Raw genomic sequence first — 14,299 nt, 5'->3', positions numbered from 1 at the left:
ATCAATTGCAAAGTTGGGCAGTTCAGGACAATTGGAAGAGAGTATTGATGCATGTAAGGATTGTAGAGTACAGATACGATGATCAGCGGCAACCTATGGACGTCCATGATTACCCCGACTTGCATCCTACTTAAAACATAAGGTTAAATCGCGATCAAAGCACACTTTGCATCTTATCACACATGCAGCACATATGGGGTGCTAATTCGATCAATACGGCCCGCTGTATCTATTATTCCCTGGTAATGATAACCTCTTCTGTTATTGAAGATCTGCAAACCACTTTTATGTAGGACTGAAACTTGGCAGATGATCATGGGGAAAATCTTCAGCCCAAATCATGGAACACCGGGCGTCACTCGTTCACGGATATCAGCTGAAAGCTGCACACCTCCAAAAACAAGTTTACCAAATGCGTCATGGGACTGCGCTTAAGAACAGCGCAGAGCCAGGTAGGTAATAGGTACGCGAGATCTTCGCAATGATCCAGTACCAGAGGAACGGGCGAGGCACTGCAGGGAAGGTGCCGGTTGGGCCAGTTCCCCGAGATGTTTGAGACACGGACAATGCGAGTCTATTCAGATGGGGGATTGGGGTTTTCCTAGGCTGATCCTCAACAAAAAAAGAATGTAGATTATCCCTAGGAAAGAGAGTATGATTTTGGATGTATGAATACCCAAATGCGTTATGATGTCTTTCGGCAGACAAGCGGCCGAATACCTGTGGTGTATCTCCTGTGAAGCCAGCTGAGTTGTTTGTCTGCTTCAGTCGATGCAAAGCTAGAAGTATTGTGCATCTGCCGGTACTCTGGGTCTGAAGCTTTGTCTACCACAGAAAGTCTAGAGAGTGCCAGTGATATCGCATCTCATTAAAGTTGTCCTTGCATGACTCTGATGTATAACTAGATGTCCCCCCCGCCAACCTGTTAGAGAGTTACGACTATTTTGCCCCTTCAGTCATTATCACAAGTATCGCTGGGAATTGGTTCTACATACACCTTATTTACCCGTTGTTGCTTTATATCGCTCACTGAAATCTGCTTATCGCGGTACCTGCACATATTAATTATTCCGAAGTCAAAAGTACCGAACTGCTCGTACCTGAATTGGGAAAACAATAGTATTAAGGCGTGCTTTTTACAATGTCTTCCACCATCTCTATCGTCGCGACGCCCCTGCCACTTGATCGGGAGCTCAAGCAGAAAAGCAAGCTATTGCTATCTATAGCCCCGACAAAAGGGCACCCACCAAGTAGCACAGCTTTCAGTCCCCCCCTAACACCCACCTCACCAACATCACTGACACTGTTCAGCGAAACATCCACAACCCCATCCTCCACAACATCATCTCCCTGTAAGAAGCGTTTGAGTTCAACAGTCAACCGAGCACCATTCCGGAAACACAACATCTGTAATTTTGTTCCGGATCTTCTGTCGTGCTGTGGTTCCAATATGAGGGGTGGTTTGTCGCCCATGAACGGGAGTGGAGACGGTAGTCGTGTAGGGACACCACTACCACGGTTCTTTGGTGAGTCCCGTTGATTTTTGCATTACTTTACATAACGCTCCTTCTGCTTCCATCCGGTCACACCCCAGTCTACCAGTACGCCTGTCACGTGCATTTTACGTCCCAGTTCCCGTCCCCTAGGGCGATCCTGGGGAACGCTCCCGCCGCTTCTTTTCACGCGAGATTTCCTAACCTCCGTCATGGATTGTACAGATAATTCCGGAAACCTGGTGAGCTTGTCCATGGTTCCGGTCATCACAGCCGACAGCCCAGATGCACTGCCAAAGTTGTTGCATAGAGTCAATCACAGGCGTTCAATATTATCGTTGGCCGTGTCGAAAGATTATGTGTATGCAGGAAGTCAGACTGGAGAGATCTTGGTGAGAACCAGCTCAATGGGTACCTTCGAATGCACTATACTGACTTGCAGCGCAGGTCTGGTCGATTGAGACATTTGAGAAAGTTGCAACCTTAGAGGGTCATCAAGGAAGTGTACTCTCACTTTGTCTAGCAGAGGATCAATCGTTACTATTTTCAAGTGCCGGCGATGCTATAATCAATGTAATAAAGAGCTCCCTCCAATGGTGTATTACAAATCACTCATGGTATTCCAGGTTTGGAATTCAACTACCTTCGAAAATCTCTACACAATATACTCCACATTCGACCTCGGAGATGTCTTTTGCGTCGCATATTCTCCACTACAGCATACCGCTTACTTCGGCGCTCAGAACACCAGCATCCAATGGTATGACCTGAAAGTAAAGGACTCACGGCCATGCCCAACCCTCACCTCCCACCCTTCACACCGCAACCACCCATTCTTTGATTCCAAAGGCCCTGGCGGTGGCGCCGCTCTTAAGCAAGAGATTTGCCCACGATCAACTACCTCTCAGCTCCTTGAGACCGACCCCGAGAACATAGTGCAGTATGCGCATTACGGGTATGTCTATTGTATGCTCCTAATCTCGCTGTCTGCGAGCTCTGAGATTGGAAAGGCGGGTCAGCAAATATTGTTGAGCGGAGGTGGAGACGGTGTGGTTAAGCTATGGAGCATCGACAGCAATACGAGCAGGATTGAGCAGATGCGGGAGTTAAGTGGTGGAGATTCAGGGGTCCTAAGTATGGTGGTTCAGGACTCTTTGCTGTATTGCGGCTTGACAGATGGTGAGATTTGCATTTGGGACCTTGACACATGCCAGTTGATCCGGAGTGTAAAGGCCCACTGCGAAGATGTGTTGACTTTGAGCATTAAGGGAAACTTTATGTTCAGCGGCAGCGCAAGTGGATATACAAGGGTATGCATCCTCATCTACAAGTTTAAACATTATAATTCGCTTATCATTCATGGCTAGAAATGGAACCAACGCTTTGAATGCGTCTCACGCTGGCAATCACACACTGGCTTGATTCTAACCTCCGCCATCACAACCCGAAATGACCGCCTAATCCTCATTACAGGGGGTAATGACGATTGCGTCGCCATCTGGGACGTCTCCGCATGTGAGCTTGACGAAAGTTCAGGATCGCAGCAAACCCAGAACGACCAGCTTCTCAGCTCTCTGAGTAAGCTAGTGTCATTCCGCACAGTTTCAAACAATCCAACTTATATGGAGGACTCTCGCCGCGGTGCGACTTACCTTAAGAGTCTTTTCAAGAGGTTTGGAGCCACCACGACGCTGTTACCAAGTGAGCCAGATCGCAATCCTATTGTATTTGCAAAATTCAATGCTGCCGTGAAGAAGAAAGGAAAAACTATTCTTTTCTACGGGCACTACGATGTTATCCAAGCAGAGGCAACGGTTGAGGAAGGCTGGTTTACGGATCCGTTTGAATTGACGGGGCAGAATGGATATCTCTACGGCCGTGGAGTATCAGACAACAAGGGTCCCTGTCTTGCAGCGTTATTCGCGGTAGGCGAGTTAGTGCAGGCACAAGAGCTGGAGTCCGATATTGTGTTTCTAATAGAGGGCGAAGAGGAGAGTGGTAGTAGGGGTTTTGCAGACGCAGTCAGGCGGAACAAGGAACTCATTGGGGATGTGGACTGGATCTTGCTGGCGAATAGTTACTGGCTTGATGATGAGGTACCATGCTTGACATATGGGCTGAGAGGGGTCATTCACGCGACTGTTGTTGTTGAGAGTGAAAAGCCGGATCTGCATTCAGGAGTGGACGGCAGTAGGCTGAACCGGGAGCCCACCATTGATTTAGTTAATCTCCTGGCAAAGTTGACAGACGAGACTGGAGCCATAAAGATTCCTGGTATTTTCTTATTATTTCTCTTGTTGCATCTGAATTAACTTACTAATAAACGGAAACCAGGTTTCTCCGAGCCTGTACGCCCCGTCACTGCAGCGGAAGAGGAGATGTATTCTGCAATAACCACTGCTCTATGCAATAAACCCAATTGGTCACACCTCACCGCCGAAGGTATCAAAGATCACCTCATGTCCAAATGGCGATTCCCTTCTCTTACAATCCATCGTGTCTCCGTGTCCGGACCCTCAAACGCAACCATCATACCACGATCCGCCTCGGCGGCCATCTCACTTCGCATCGTTCCGGATCAGGAGCTCAGCGTCATCAAAAACTGCCTGGTTGAATATCTCAACAGCGAATATAAGCGTTTCGGGAGTGGTAATAAGCTCAAGATCAGCATTGATCACGAAGCAGAGCCTTGGCTAGGTGATCCTGAGAACGACGCATTTAGGACCCTAGAAAGCGCCATCATGGACGCGTGGAGCACCAGCAATACGGCCGGAGAGAAACAGCAAGTCAAGCCATTGTATATCCGCGAAGGAGGTAGTATCCCGACGGCGAGATTCTTGGAGAAAGAGTTTGGTGCGCCAGCTGCACATTTGCCGTGCGGACAAGCGAGTGATCATGCGCATTTGGATAATGAGAGATTGAGGCTGGTTAATCTTTATAAGGTATGTTTTAGTTTTCGTCTCGGCATGAGTTGTGCTTTCTTGACCGAGTGGTTGGGCGGAGTTAGGATGGGACACGTGCTAATTCGTTATCGGTGTTTAGAGCAAAGATATCCTCAAGCGTGTGTTTAAGGAGCTGCCTAAGAAATGATTGGTGCCCTAATTCCCGCGAGAATCTTGGTATCAATCTTGGTATTAGGCCAAGACAAACATACCCGTTCATGACTTGTGGTGAATTGCGAGGTGTGGTACTACACAGGCAGTTTTCCATGTTGTAAATCTCTTCTCCTATGTTTCTACTACCCCATATATTTTACCTATATCTTATTGTTATTACTTTCGTATTTGGCCGGCTATTGACTTTGGGAAAAAAAAAGAAGAATGGGCATTAGAGGTGTTGGATTTGCATGGGCATTTTGTACCTACCTGGAGGTTATTCTATGGTAGCGTTGTAAAACAGATTATCTTTCCTGAGTATTTATCCCGGCCAAGGGAGATGCACGGCATGTTCATACAGTTGTAGTTAAAGTGTGGAGATGGACCTACATACGTAGATCCTGCAGCCCTTGTTTTCATGTAAGGGTTCAATCGATCCTTGTAGGGCAGGCAAGCTGTTGACTCTAAACTAGTAGAGAGATTCGAGAAAAGGAGATGTGCTTGAAAGGGCCATTGTATCCACAAAAATGCTCGTTTGGGACGAGGGCCAAACTGACCATTCAGAACTTGACCATGGTAGAGAGCAGAGCTGGACGTCTGCACGTTGGACTATCGCCCCCTCCGGCGCCGGCAACGCACCTCCACCCCTGCAAACGGGACGTCACTAACATCCCGTTCCTATCTGCAAACCCACGCTTCAGGAAAAGCGCCCAGAATCAACTTCCTTGAGGTTTCTTGGCGCGTCGTAGTTATGCGCGGGTATCCAGCCCCGTGCGTCAGTCTGTGGCTCCGGTTTTTTGTCTTGTCAGTAGAAGTAGGCAGTAGATAGACTTGTCTCTCCCTCACCTTCTGCTTCCCCTTCCTCACTCGCACGCCATTACCTACCTCTCTTTACCCTTCTTCTACAGATCCGTCAGGAGTGAGAGTGTTAATTCTGTTTTACCCAGCTTCACGTTCCTTCTCTGTTTAACGACATCCTTACTCCGCTAGATAGTTGCTGCCCATTTCCCGTGAAAGAACAGGCAATTTTCACAAGTAGATGCCTACGATCCCTCGCGCCCGCGCTATTGGCGGAAGAAGTGGTGGGAGTTCGGCGCTGGGTAGAATAGCCGTCTTGATCGCCGGAAGTATCCCACGTTTGCGCCCACGAGATGGAAATATCCCATTCTTGGGAAAGAGGGAGTTTGAGGAAAGCCCTAATAGTCCGGATTTTTGGATGAATGTTGGCATTGCATTCGCCTTGGTCGTGCTGGGAGGAATATTTGCTGGTTTGACTTTGGGGTATGTTTTCCTTTGCTGTTTTTCCTTTGCTCTGTTTTTCTTTTAGGGAGGTTACAGGTATATTATGGGGGGTGGGGGTGGGGGTGGTTGGTGCGATTATTGATCAATTGGTCGCAATTGCTAACAATTGGTGCACTTTTTGAAGATTGATGGGACAAGATGAGATATACCTGCAGGTTATCGAGCAGAGCGGCGAAGGCGCAGAACGGATTCACGCGAAAAAGGTGCTTCGTCTTCTGAAACGCGGAAAGCATTGGGTTTTGGTTACTCTATTGTTGAGTAATGTTATCACGAATGAAACGTTACCAATCGTCTTGGATCGCAGTTTGGGTGGTGGCTGGCCGGCGGTGTTGAGTAGTACGGTCTTGATCGGTGAGTGCGCGCGCGCGATCTTGAGCCCCTTCTTGAATGGGAGCGGTTTGGGTCTCAGTAAAGTCTTTTGCACTGTGAGAATTGAATTGCTGATCTTTGCGCCGTGGAAGGAAAATAGTCATCTTTGGTGAAATTATTCCACAGTCTGCTTGTGTTCGATATGGTCTCTCAATTGGAGCTTACCTGTCACCGTATGTTGTTCCACCAACTTTCCTGCGATTTCTACTAATGTGAGCATAGATTTGTTCTTGGTTTGATGTACGTGATGTCCCCCGTCGCCTATCCCACAGCTCTTATGCTCGACTGGATTCTCGGCGAAGACCACGGAACCGTATACAAAAAAGCTGGTCTCAAGACCCTCGTCACTCTCCATAAGAGCTTGGGCCCATCGCCCTCAGATCGTCTCAACCAGGATGAAGTCACGATCATTTCCGCTGTTTTAGATCTTAAGGATAAGCCTGTTGGCTCAATCATGACACCCATCAAGGACGTATTTACAATGTCTTCAGACACAGTCCTTGATGAAGCTACAATGGACAAGATTCTATCTGCCGGTTACTCGAGAATCCCGATTCATGCGCCTGGAGAACCGACAAACTTCGTGGGTATGCTTTTGGTCAAGATTCTCATCACATACGACCCCGAGGACTGCAAGAAAGTTGGCGAGTTCCCGCTTGCAACGTTGCCAGAAACCAGAGAAGAGACTAGCTGCTTGGATATTGTCAATTTCTTCCAAGAGGGAAAGAGCCACATGGTGCTTGTTTCTGAAGCTCCTGGCGAGAACCACGGTGCATTGGGAGTCCTCACGCTTGAAGACGTCATCGAGGAGTTGATTGGAGAGTAAGACCACAACACAAACCCCCCCTACGCCTGAATATTGATTAACATCTCATAGGGAAATTATCGACGAATCCGACGTCTACATCGACGTGCACAAAGCCATCCGCCGCATCAACCCCTCCCCTCTCGCCCGTCGCTCAGTTTCTACCCACTACCGCCACACTGACACTGCCATCGCCGTTGCTTCTCTTACTGCCGCTGCTCCTGGGCTCGAGCATCACCTTGAAAACAACAACGATGTAAAGCGCAACTCCGAAGACCTTCTTGTCCATGAAGACCACCTATCATCTGACCATGAAACTGGCTCTGTTCCTCCGACTATGCGCCGTTCCAGTCAGCAAGCGTCACTTGCCGGTATCCCAGAGGACATCCTACCACAGCTAAAATTCTTAGGCCCCGCAAACCATGCTGGGAACCCGAGACAAACAAGTAGCAAGACTGTGAAGATCAAGCATTCTGATGGCAGTACTGGTACCTCTACACCGATGCAACAGACAGCTGCTGTGGTCGGTGGCAATGATAACCGTAACGGGACTCCAATGGATGGATCACTCGACCGTGTCGCACAGATAGCGGTCAAGACCCCAACCAGAACAGACAGTCTATCAGTCGGTAATAAGAGAGTGGCACGGAGTGGAAGTTTAGTTGAGAGAGTGGAGCATGTAGGGGGCGTTCCAAAAACGGTGATTGAGACAACTAGCAGTAGCGATGATGAGAGTAGTAGTGGTGAGGGTGGAAGCAGCGATAGGGGAAGGAGAAGAAAAAAGACGGAAAATACTCCGTTGTTGGGTTAGATGTAATTTTTTTTTTTTTTTTAGCTGATCTCCTCTGTTTTTCTTTGAGGGCTCTTGTTTCTATTTTTTATTAGTTCATATGCTTGCTTACTTATTGATTTGCCCTCTGATTACGAGTTGCTTTTTTGCTACCCCCTTAAAATTATAGGCTTGTCTTTTCCATGGTCGTTATAAAATGGGATCCGGTTGTTTGGCCGGTGATTGGTAGTCGTACATGTGGAAGGCTGTGGGCGAGGAGAACAAAACTGGGTGCGTTTTGCGATAGTTCTGCTTTTTACTTGTTTGCTTGTTTATTTCCTCATCTGTTGTTTATTCCCCATGCTTGGCTGTGCCATGACATGTATGTAATGCTATGATGACACCGGAAATAGCAACTGAGGATTACAAAAACGTATAACTTGTATACGAGGTATACTTAGCTAAAATCCATGAACTGTGGTAGTTATGTCCTCCTAGCCTTAACATCTTCACAGGGTTAAACAGAAGCTAAAGAGACATCTAATAACGCCAAAGGCCCAATTCATTCGACGCCGGTCAGGGCTCAGGACACGAGGGAATCGGCTCCGAGATAAGAGGGTGCTACGAGGGAGCCGAATTAAGACATGTATTACATGCCATGCATAAGTATAACGAGAGTCGGGCCTAGAGGTGGGGGTGGAGGCTTTGCCTTGCTTACCCTAGGTTTTAGTTTCCAACCCACGAGCACAAGCCACCCGAAGACCTGTGCTCGCCAGTACCACATGAAGATCTGCACTCGTCTGTGTTGAGAGGGCCCACCCTCATAAACTTGAAACGGGCGACTGCTTCTGTATCACGGGCGTAGATCTAGAAGTCTCAAAACCGCTACACCAAGCCGCTGTTACTTCCCTCGCACACAAAACAAAGGTAAATCTAGAAAAAGCAGGCCTAGATACCTCCAATAGCCATCCCCCAACTGAGCTCAGAAAGGGTCACGAAAAAAATGGAGGTGAAGAAGGGAATAGAAGAAGAGTGGTGCGAACCGAAACGTAGATATTATATCTGTTGCCTCGATCCCAATGCAATTGAAACCCCCTCTGCTTGAGTCAACATGCACCTTGAAGTCAGGATAAGAAAAAAGACCTGTATGTGTGTGTGTGTGTGTGTGTGTGTGTGTGTGTACTGTGTGTGTTGGATGGGGGCAGAAAGCATCTTGTGCTGCCGCAAAATCTTTGTTGTGACATTTGTTTGTTGATCACAGAGAATCACTCGATGCACCTGTGTTGTAGAGAATCAAACCTGGCAATTGATTGATCGATTACTCTCAATTCTCCCGGCAAAACTTTATTTTTGCCCCTTTGCACTAGCAGCGGTATTCAAATCTATTATGTAATTGGCCGCACTGGCAACCCTAACCCAATTAATAGTAGAGGGGATACCTAATAGTTTATTAAGAAGGGCCTGGTAGTAATACAGGAAGATGGGACGAGATCAGGTTGTACTAGTTGCCAGTAAGCTAGCCAGGCCCCGAATGCTCCTGTTATCAGAATAAAACTACTTTCTAACCAAATCATACCCCATGATTAGTGCCAAATCAGGCTCTATGAAGTACCGAGTCAGATTCTATGAAGTGTCGAGGCAGACTCTATAGATCTATTTAGAGGCACTGAGCCAGACTCAATGAAGTACTAAGCCAGTGAGGTATCAAACCGGAATCCATGAACTAATATTGAATTGGTAGTGCCGACAATATTGCTTATTTCACCTGTTATTAATCTTAAGGCCACGTACTGAATACCCAAGGCTCTAATATGGAGTGACATAATCTTGTCCTTGCTATTTCGCGAGTTTCTATTCTGAGAGATCTGAGCTAGCTCGACCCTTAGTAGCGTCCCAACTCGAGCAGGCTCACGATCACACTCTTTCGGTGTCATTTTACACCAGCTGGATCACAATTCTCAAAGAAGTATATATCTCCTATATATCTCCTATAATATAAAAGGTCGGGGCGAAAATTAATTTCCCAAATGACAGGCACTGATTGACCAAAAACGTACCGAAAGAAAGGATCGAAGGAAGAAAGGAAGAAAGGAAGACACAAATACCCATTTCCCTACGTGCGTCTCAGAGTTTGTTAAAGGGATGCGGCTGGCAGCCTGCTGAAAGAACAAATGGAGATAGTGAATTCTTATAAAGGGAGGATTAAGGCTTGAGGCAGGCTCCTAGGTTAATTAAGGCCTGTACACGTGAGTCCAACAAACGAACTCTCAGCATGCACACTTTCTACAAGAAAGGGTAATCGGCTTTCAGCAGGGACGACTATTAAATGAAGGGTGAATCCCCTCCTAAAGCCATGGATCCCGTCATTGTTACCAGTAACGTATTTGACAGCACTGTCAGACTTAGGCCTAATCACAACCAAATTTATTCACAGCCAAATCTCTATGCCAATGACCGATTTACCAGTTTCACACGGTACCAGGTTCGCGGTGGTAACACCGGGCTACCCCTAGTGCATAATAACGGGAGTGGTAAAATATATATTCCATATAGCCAATTCAAATCCCTACAAACTAAAACCCTCTCCCTTGCCTCATACTGTCTATGTAGCTGCCTCAGCAAAAGTTTTCTTTTCCTCCTGTTCCTTCACTCCTTCTTCGACAACCTCTTTTTTGTCCTCTACAACCGCGTCCTTCGCTACGTTTTCTTCAACTACATCCTTTTTCGCGTCTTCTACGGCCGCGTCTACTGTAGGCTGTACTTCAGTCTCTTCCTTCGGCTGCTCAACTTTGGGTTCTTCCACCTCTTTAACGCCTGCAAACTCACCTTCATCCTTCTCTACCTTAACCTTCTCGCCCTCTTCTTTCTCTTCCTTCTCGTTCTTTTTATCTTTTTTATCCTTCTTGTCCTTCTTGTCCTTCTTGTCCTTCTTGTCCTTCTTGTCCTTCTTACCCTTTTTGTCCTTCTTATCCTTCTTCTCTTCCTTCTCTTCCTTCTCTTCCTTCTCTTCCTTCTCTTCCTTCTCTTCCTTCTCTCCTCCTTCATCCTTTTCTTTCTTACCCTTCTTCTTCTTCTTTTTCTTATCCTTGACCTTCTCTGCCTCATCATCAGCCTCTGCCTCACTCTTCTCTTCCTTGTCATCATCCCCTTCCTTCTCTTTACCCTTACCCTTCTTATCCTTCTTCTTCTTGTCCTTCTTGTCCTTTTTCTTCTTGTCTTTCTTGTCCGATTCGTCCGATGACTCCTCTGCTGCATCTCGAGAAGTGTCGTCGAGGTCGAGAGCATCGGCACTCTCAACATGAACAACCTTTACAGTTGTGTCTTTGTCTTGTGAGTAAACGCGAAGACCAATACAAGCAATAGGATCCCAAGTGTCCTCATCCGTGGGGGGTTGGGCGTCGGTCGGTACTGGCGCTTCGGCTGGAGCTTCCTCGGTCTCAGATTCAGATCCAGAACCAGATGAAGAGCCAGACGAGGACCCTGACGAACTAGACGAAGACGAGGAAGAAGAAGAGGATGATCCTGACGATGAGGACGATGAAGAAGAATCAGAAGAGCCTGAGGACGACGACTCGGAGCCAGATTCGGAACCAGATTCAGAGCCAGACCCAGACTTATCGTCGTCCTTCTTCTCCTTCTTCACCTTTTTGTCTTTCTTGTCCGATTTTTCAGACTTTTCAGACTTTTCAGACTTGTCCTTTTTATCCTTTTTGTCCTTTTTGCCCTTCTTGTCTTTCTTATCCTTTTTATCCTTCTTTTCTTCCTTTTCCTCGTCGTCTTCCTTCTTCTCCTTCTTGTCCTTGACTTTTTTGTCTTTCTTCTCTTCTTTTTCATCGCACTCGTCTTTCTCCTCCTTTACCTTGGCCTCACCACGAACTCCACCTCTACCCCCGCGCACACCGCGTGACTTTTTCCGGGAGTGACCTATACCTGCACCCTCACCTGGCACATCACCTACACCCTCGCCATCATCTTGCGCTACCTCTGGTGTTTTCTTCGTTTTTTGTGATGCCTCCGCCTCCTCAACGCCCTTCTTATCTTTGGGATCAACTGCAGCTTTCGCATGAGCCAAATCATATGACATTCCAATCTGCAAGAACTTCATTCTGTTGGTCTTGCAGGTCTCCTTGATCACCTCTTGAGTTGTTTTACGGTGTGTCTTTGTGGCAGTAACCATAAATAGGACCGTGTACCTCCCTGGCTCGAGCTCCAGCTCTGCGCTGACACTTCTGGTCTTATGGATATTGGGTCGAGAACGAGTGATGTACTCTTTCTCTCCCTTTTTATGGACTCGGAAGTGGATTTTGAAGTCGTACTGGCCTTCCAAGCCTCTGAAATAACGTTCATCAAGCTAAATATAATAAGCAAACCATAATAATAAGTCACTGCAACCCTGATATATATGACAATGGGGGTGATCAAACACACCTGCGAAAGAACAAAAACCACAGGGCCCTTCTTCTTGATGGTAACTTCGAACCTAGTGGGACTGTACACCTGGGCCCATGGCACTGGAATCTTTATCCAACTGGAAGTCACTGTCCAGGACGGGTCGAAAAGGCGTGTTTGGTCGATGTGATCAAATTTATAGAGGAAATCCTTGTCTATTAGGCTATCGTTAGCAATCTGACAGAGAAAAACACATTTATATATTTTGTACTCGGGAAAGTCTTACAAGACATCCAAAATGAACCATCGTTTCCAAAACGATGGTCCAATTGCTTCATCCATTCAGGAGTCCATTCTTTCGATCCGTCGCTCCATGGTCCGGTCCATTCAGTACAGCCCCAGGGATTTCTGTATTCCACTTTAGTAAGAGTATAAAAAGGAATAGCGAATTATACATACCTAACCAGTACCAATCGCTGGCCGTTAACTTCGACGGCTTTGAGAACTGAGTAAGCATGTCCTGCCAGGATACCGGAACGATCAACTGTGCCCATGAGGTACCCAGAAAACAGGTAATCCTTATTTGCAAGCGTCAAGTCCTCTTTCCAAAAGCGATCACGATCTAGAAGATCACATGTGTCGAATTCAATCGTCACACCTCCGGTCAGGTCTTCAATGGCCTCGCTATCACAAATTCAGTACACACACAAAAAAAAAAAAACGGTTGAGAGCCTAGATTAAGATTACATACCCAGACCATCCACCTTCTACTGCACCATAGTCACCATGGGCCTTTGCGTAGGCCTTCTCCAGCAGTGGTAGCCAAGTTTCGTTAGGGTCCTGGCAACTAGCGTACACCAACGCATTGGAGCCTTTCATGAAGGTCTTCTCGTACACATCTTCTTTCCCGGACCACACAGCCTGGGTATAGCTATCGGCATCCTGATATTCTGGCCTGTTTGTGTAGAGCTGGTCGTCAACAATTGTGGAAATCCACTCGCCATCTAATTCAAACAACTGTTATTAGAATGTACTAGAACCTCTCCGGTTAGTGGAGGATTTTATTACATACCGCGCATGAAAATAAATCCATATATCCCAACAGCTTCATCTCGGGCAACACAAATCTTCTCAATAAGACCTGGCACGTTACTGATAGTTGCAACCGCAGCTAATAGCCAACAGTCTCCAGTCTAGAGAAATCAGATTATCTTAACAACCGTTTCATAGATTTACAGTCTTACAGCTCCTTGTCTAATATCTCCTGCGCTAACACCATCTTTGAAAAACTTTGGATCTTCGAAGACATCCTATACATCAATTAGCCAAGTAACTTTCACCGGGATGATCGGACTGGTTGCCTACCGCAACTCTCAAAGTACCCTCAGGATTCAACTCTGACCTGTGCTCAGGAAGCAAGCCGTCTAGACAGTATCTACCATCCCTCTTCAAATCAAAGTGAAGATCCCGATATTTCCTGTTCGCCATACGGCATTCTTTCGCAATTTTCTCCACCTTCTTCCTGCATACTTCAATAGCCTCTTCCAAGTCGCGGGTTGCTACAACAGACTTCGATGTGTGATGGATCGATGCCGCAGCAGCATCTGCAAGCTTATTGTGCGGAAGCAAAGTCTTGGACTTCGACTCCGCAGACTCGGCTTTCTTGTCGTCCTTCTTCTTGTCGTCCGGCATGGCTGACTCTGAGGAGTGTATACAGACTAAAGGTAGGCAATGATACTTTTGGATAGAGCTTTTAAATGGGAGAGGGTTGCTACTGTGTGTTCCGAAGCTCCGGCGGGGGGAATAGTGAATTTATATCTCAACGAGAACCAAACGCGCGGCAGTTTTCTTGTCGGTTAAACCCCAAGGAGCTTTTTTCAGCCTTAGCATTCTGATTGAGTACATGTACCTATAAAACCGCCCATTGAGCCACTAGGTGGTGTGTGCACAGACTGGCAATGTGTTCTGGTGCAGGCATGAGAGCTATGAGCTCTACACGTACCAGTGGGCTACACCAACTCTCAGCCCCACGGGAGATTAAGGCACAATCAAGGGACGGTCCCGACTCCCAATAGGT

The 14,299-nt window shown here is 47.0% G+C and overlaps 4 protein-coding genes across 4 annotated transcripts; 2 read left to right on the top strand and 2 right to left on the bottom strand.

Moving 5' to 3' along the window:
- Positions 1–825: 825 nt before the first annotated feature.
- Positions 826–1,407, bottom strand: H6S33_000407 (uncharacterized protein; the record flags this gene model as incomplete). Its single annotated transcript, XM_044831781.1, has 4 exons — positions 826–901; positions 996–1,052; positions 1,101–1,210; positions 1,285–1,407. The coding sequence occupies 4 exons, from the start codon at positions 1,405–1,407 to the stop codon at positions 826–828; spliced, it is 366 nt and encodes a 121-aa protein (XP_044699966.1).
- A 64-nt stretch (positions 1,408–1,471) lies between these two features.
- Positions 1,472–4,583, top strand: H6S33_000406 (uncharacterized protein; the record flags this gene model as incomplete). Its single annotated transcript, XM_044831780.1, has 7 exons — positions 1,472–1,526; positions 1,719–1,885; positions 1,941–2,066; positions 2,120–2,803; positions 2,861–3,767; positions 3,828–4,435; positions 4,536–4,583. The coding sequence occupies 7 exons, from the start codon at positions 1,472–1,474 to the stop codon at positions 4,581–4,583; spliced, it is 2,595 nt and encodes an 864-aa protein (XP_044699965.1).
- Positions 4,584–5,627: 1,044 nt separating this feature from the next.
- On the top strand, positions 5,628–7,875 carry H6S33_000405 (uncharacterized protein; the record flags this gene model as incomplete). Its single annotated transcript, XM_044831779.1, has 5 exons — positions 5,628–5,869; positions 6,015–6,241; positions 6,360–6,432; positions 6,482–7,081; positions 7,137–7,875. The coding sequence occupies 5 exons, from the start codon at positions 5,628–5,630 to the stop codon at positions 7,873–7,875; spliced, it is 1,881 nt and encodes a 626-aa protein (XP_044699964.1).
- A 2,560-nt stretch (positions 7,876–10,435) lies between these two features.
- Positions 10,436–13,914, bottom strand: H6S33_000404 (uncharacterized protein; the record flags this gene model as incomplete). The annotated part of the gene is made up of 10 exons (XM_044831778.1): positions 10,436–10,581; positions 10,660–10,929; positions 11,002–12,184; positions 12,262–12,437; positions 12,509–12,630; positions 12,682–12,906; positions 12,974–13,226; positions 13,295–13,415; positions 13,467–13,532; positions 13,588–13,914. The coding sequence occupies 10 exons, from the start codon at positions 13,912–13,914 to the stop codon at positions 10,436–10,438; spliced, it is 2,889 nt and encodes a 962-aa protein (XP_044699963.1).
- Positions 13,915–14,299: the final 385 nt, after the last annotated feature.

This window comes from Morchella sextelata, assembly GCF_020137385.1.
Source record: "Morchella sextelata strain SCLS chromosome Unknown scls_1, whole genome shotgun sequence".
In the NCBI taxonomy this organism is placed as follows: Eukaryota; Fungi; Ascomycota; class Pezizomycetes; order Pezizales; family Morchellaceae; genus Morchella; species Morchella sextelata.
Note: the sequence above shows the minus strand (reverse complement) of the source record. Positions and strands in the feature narration are given on the sequence as shown.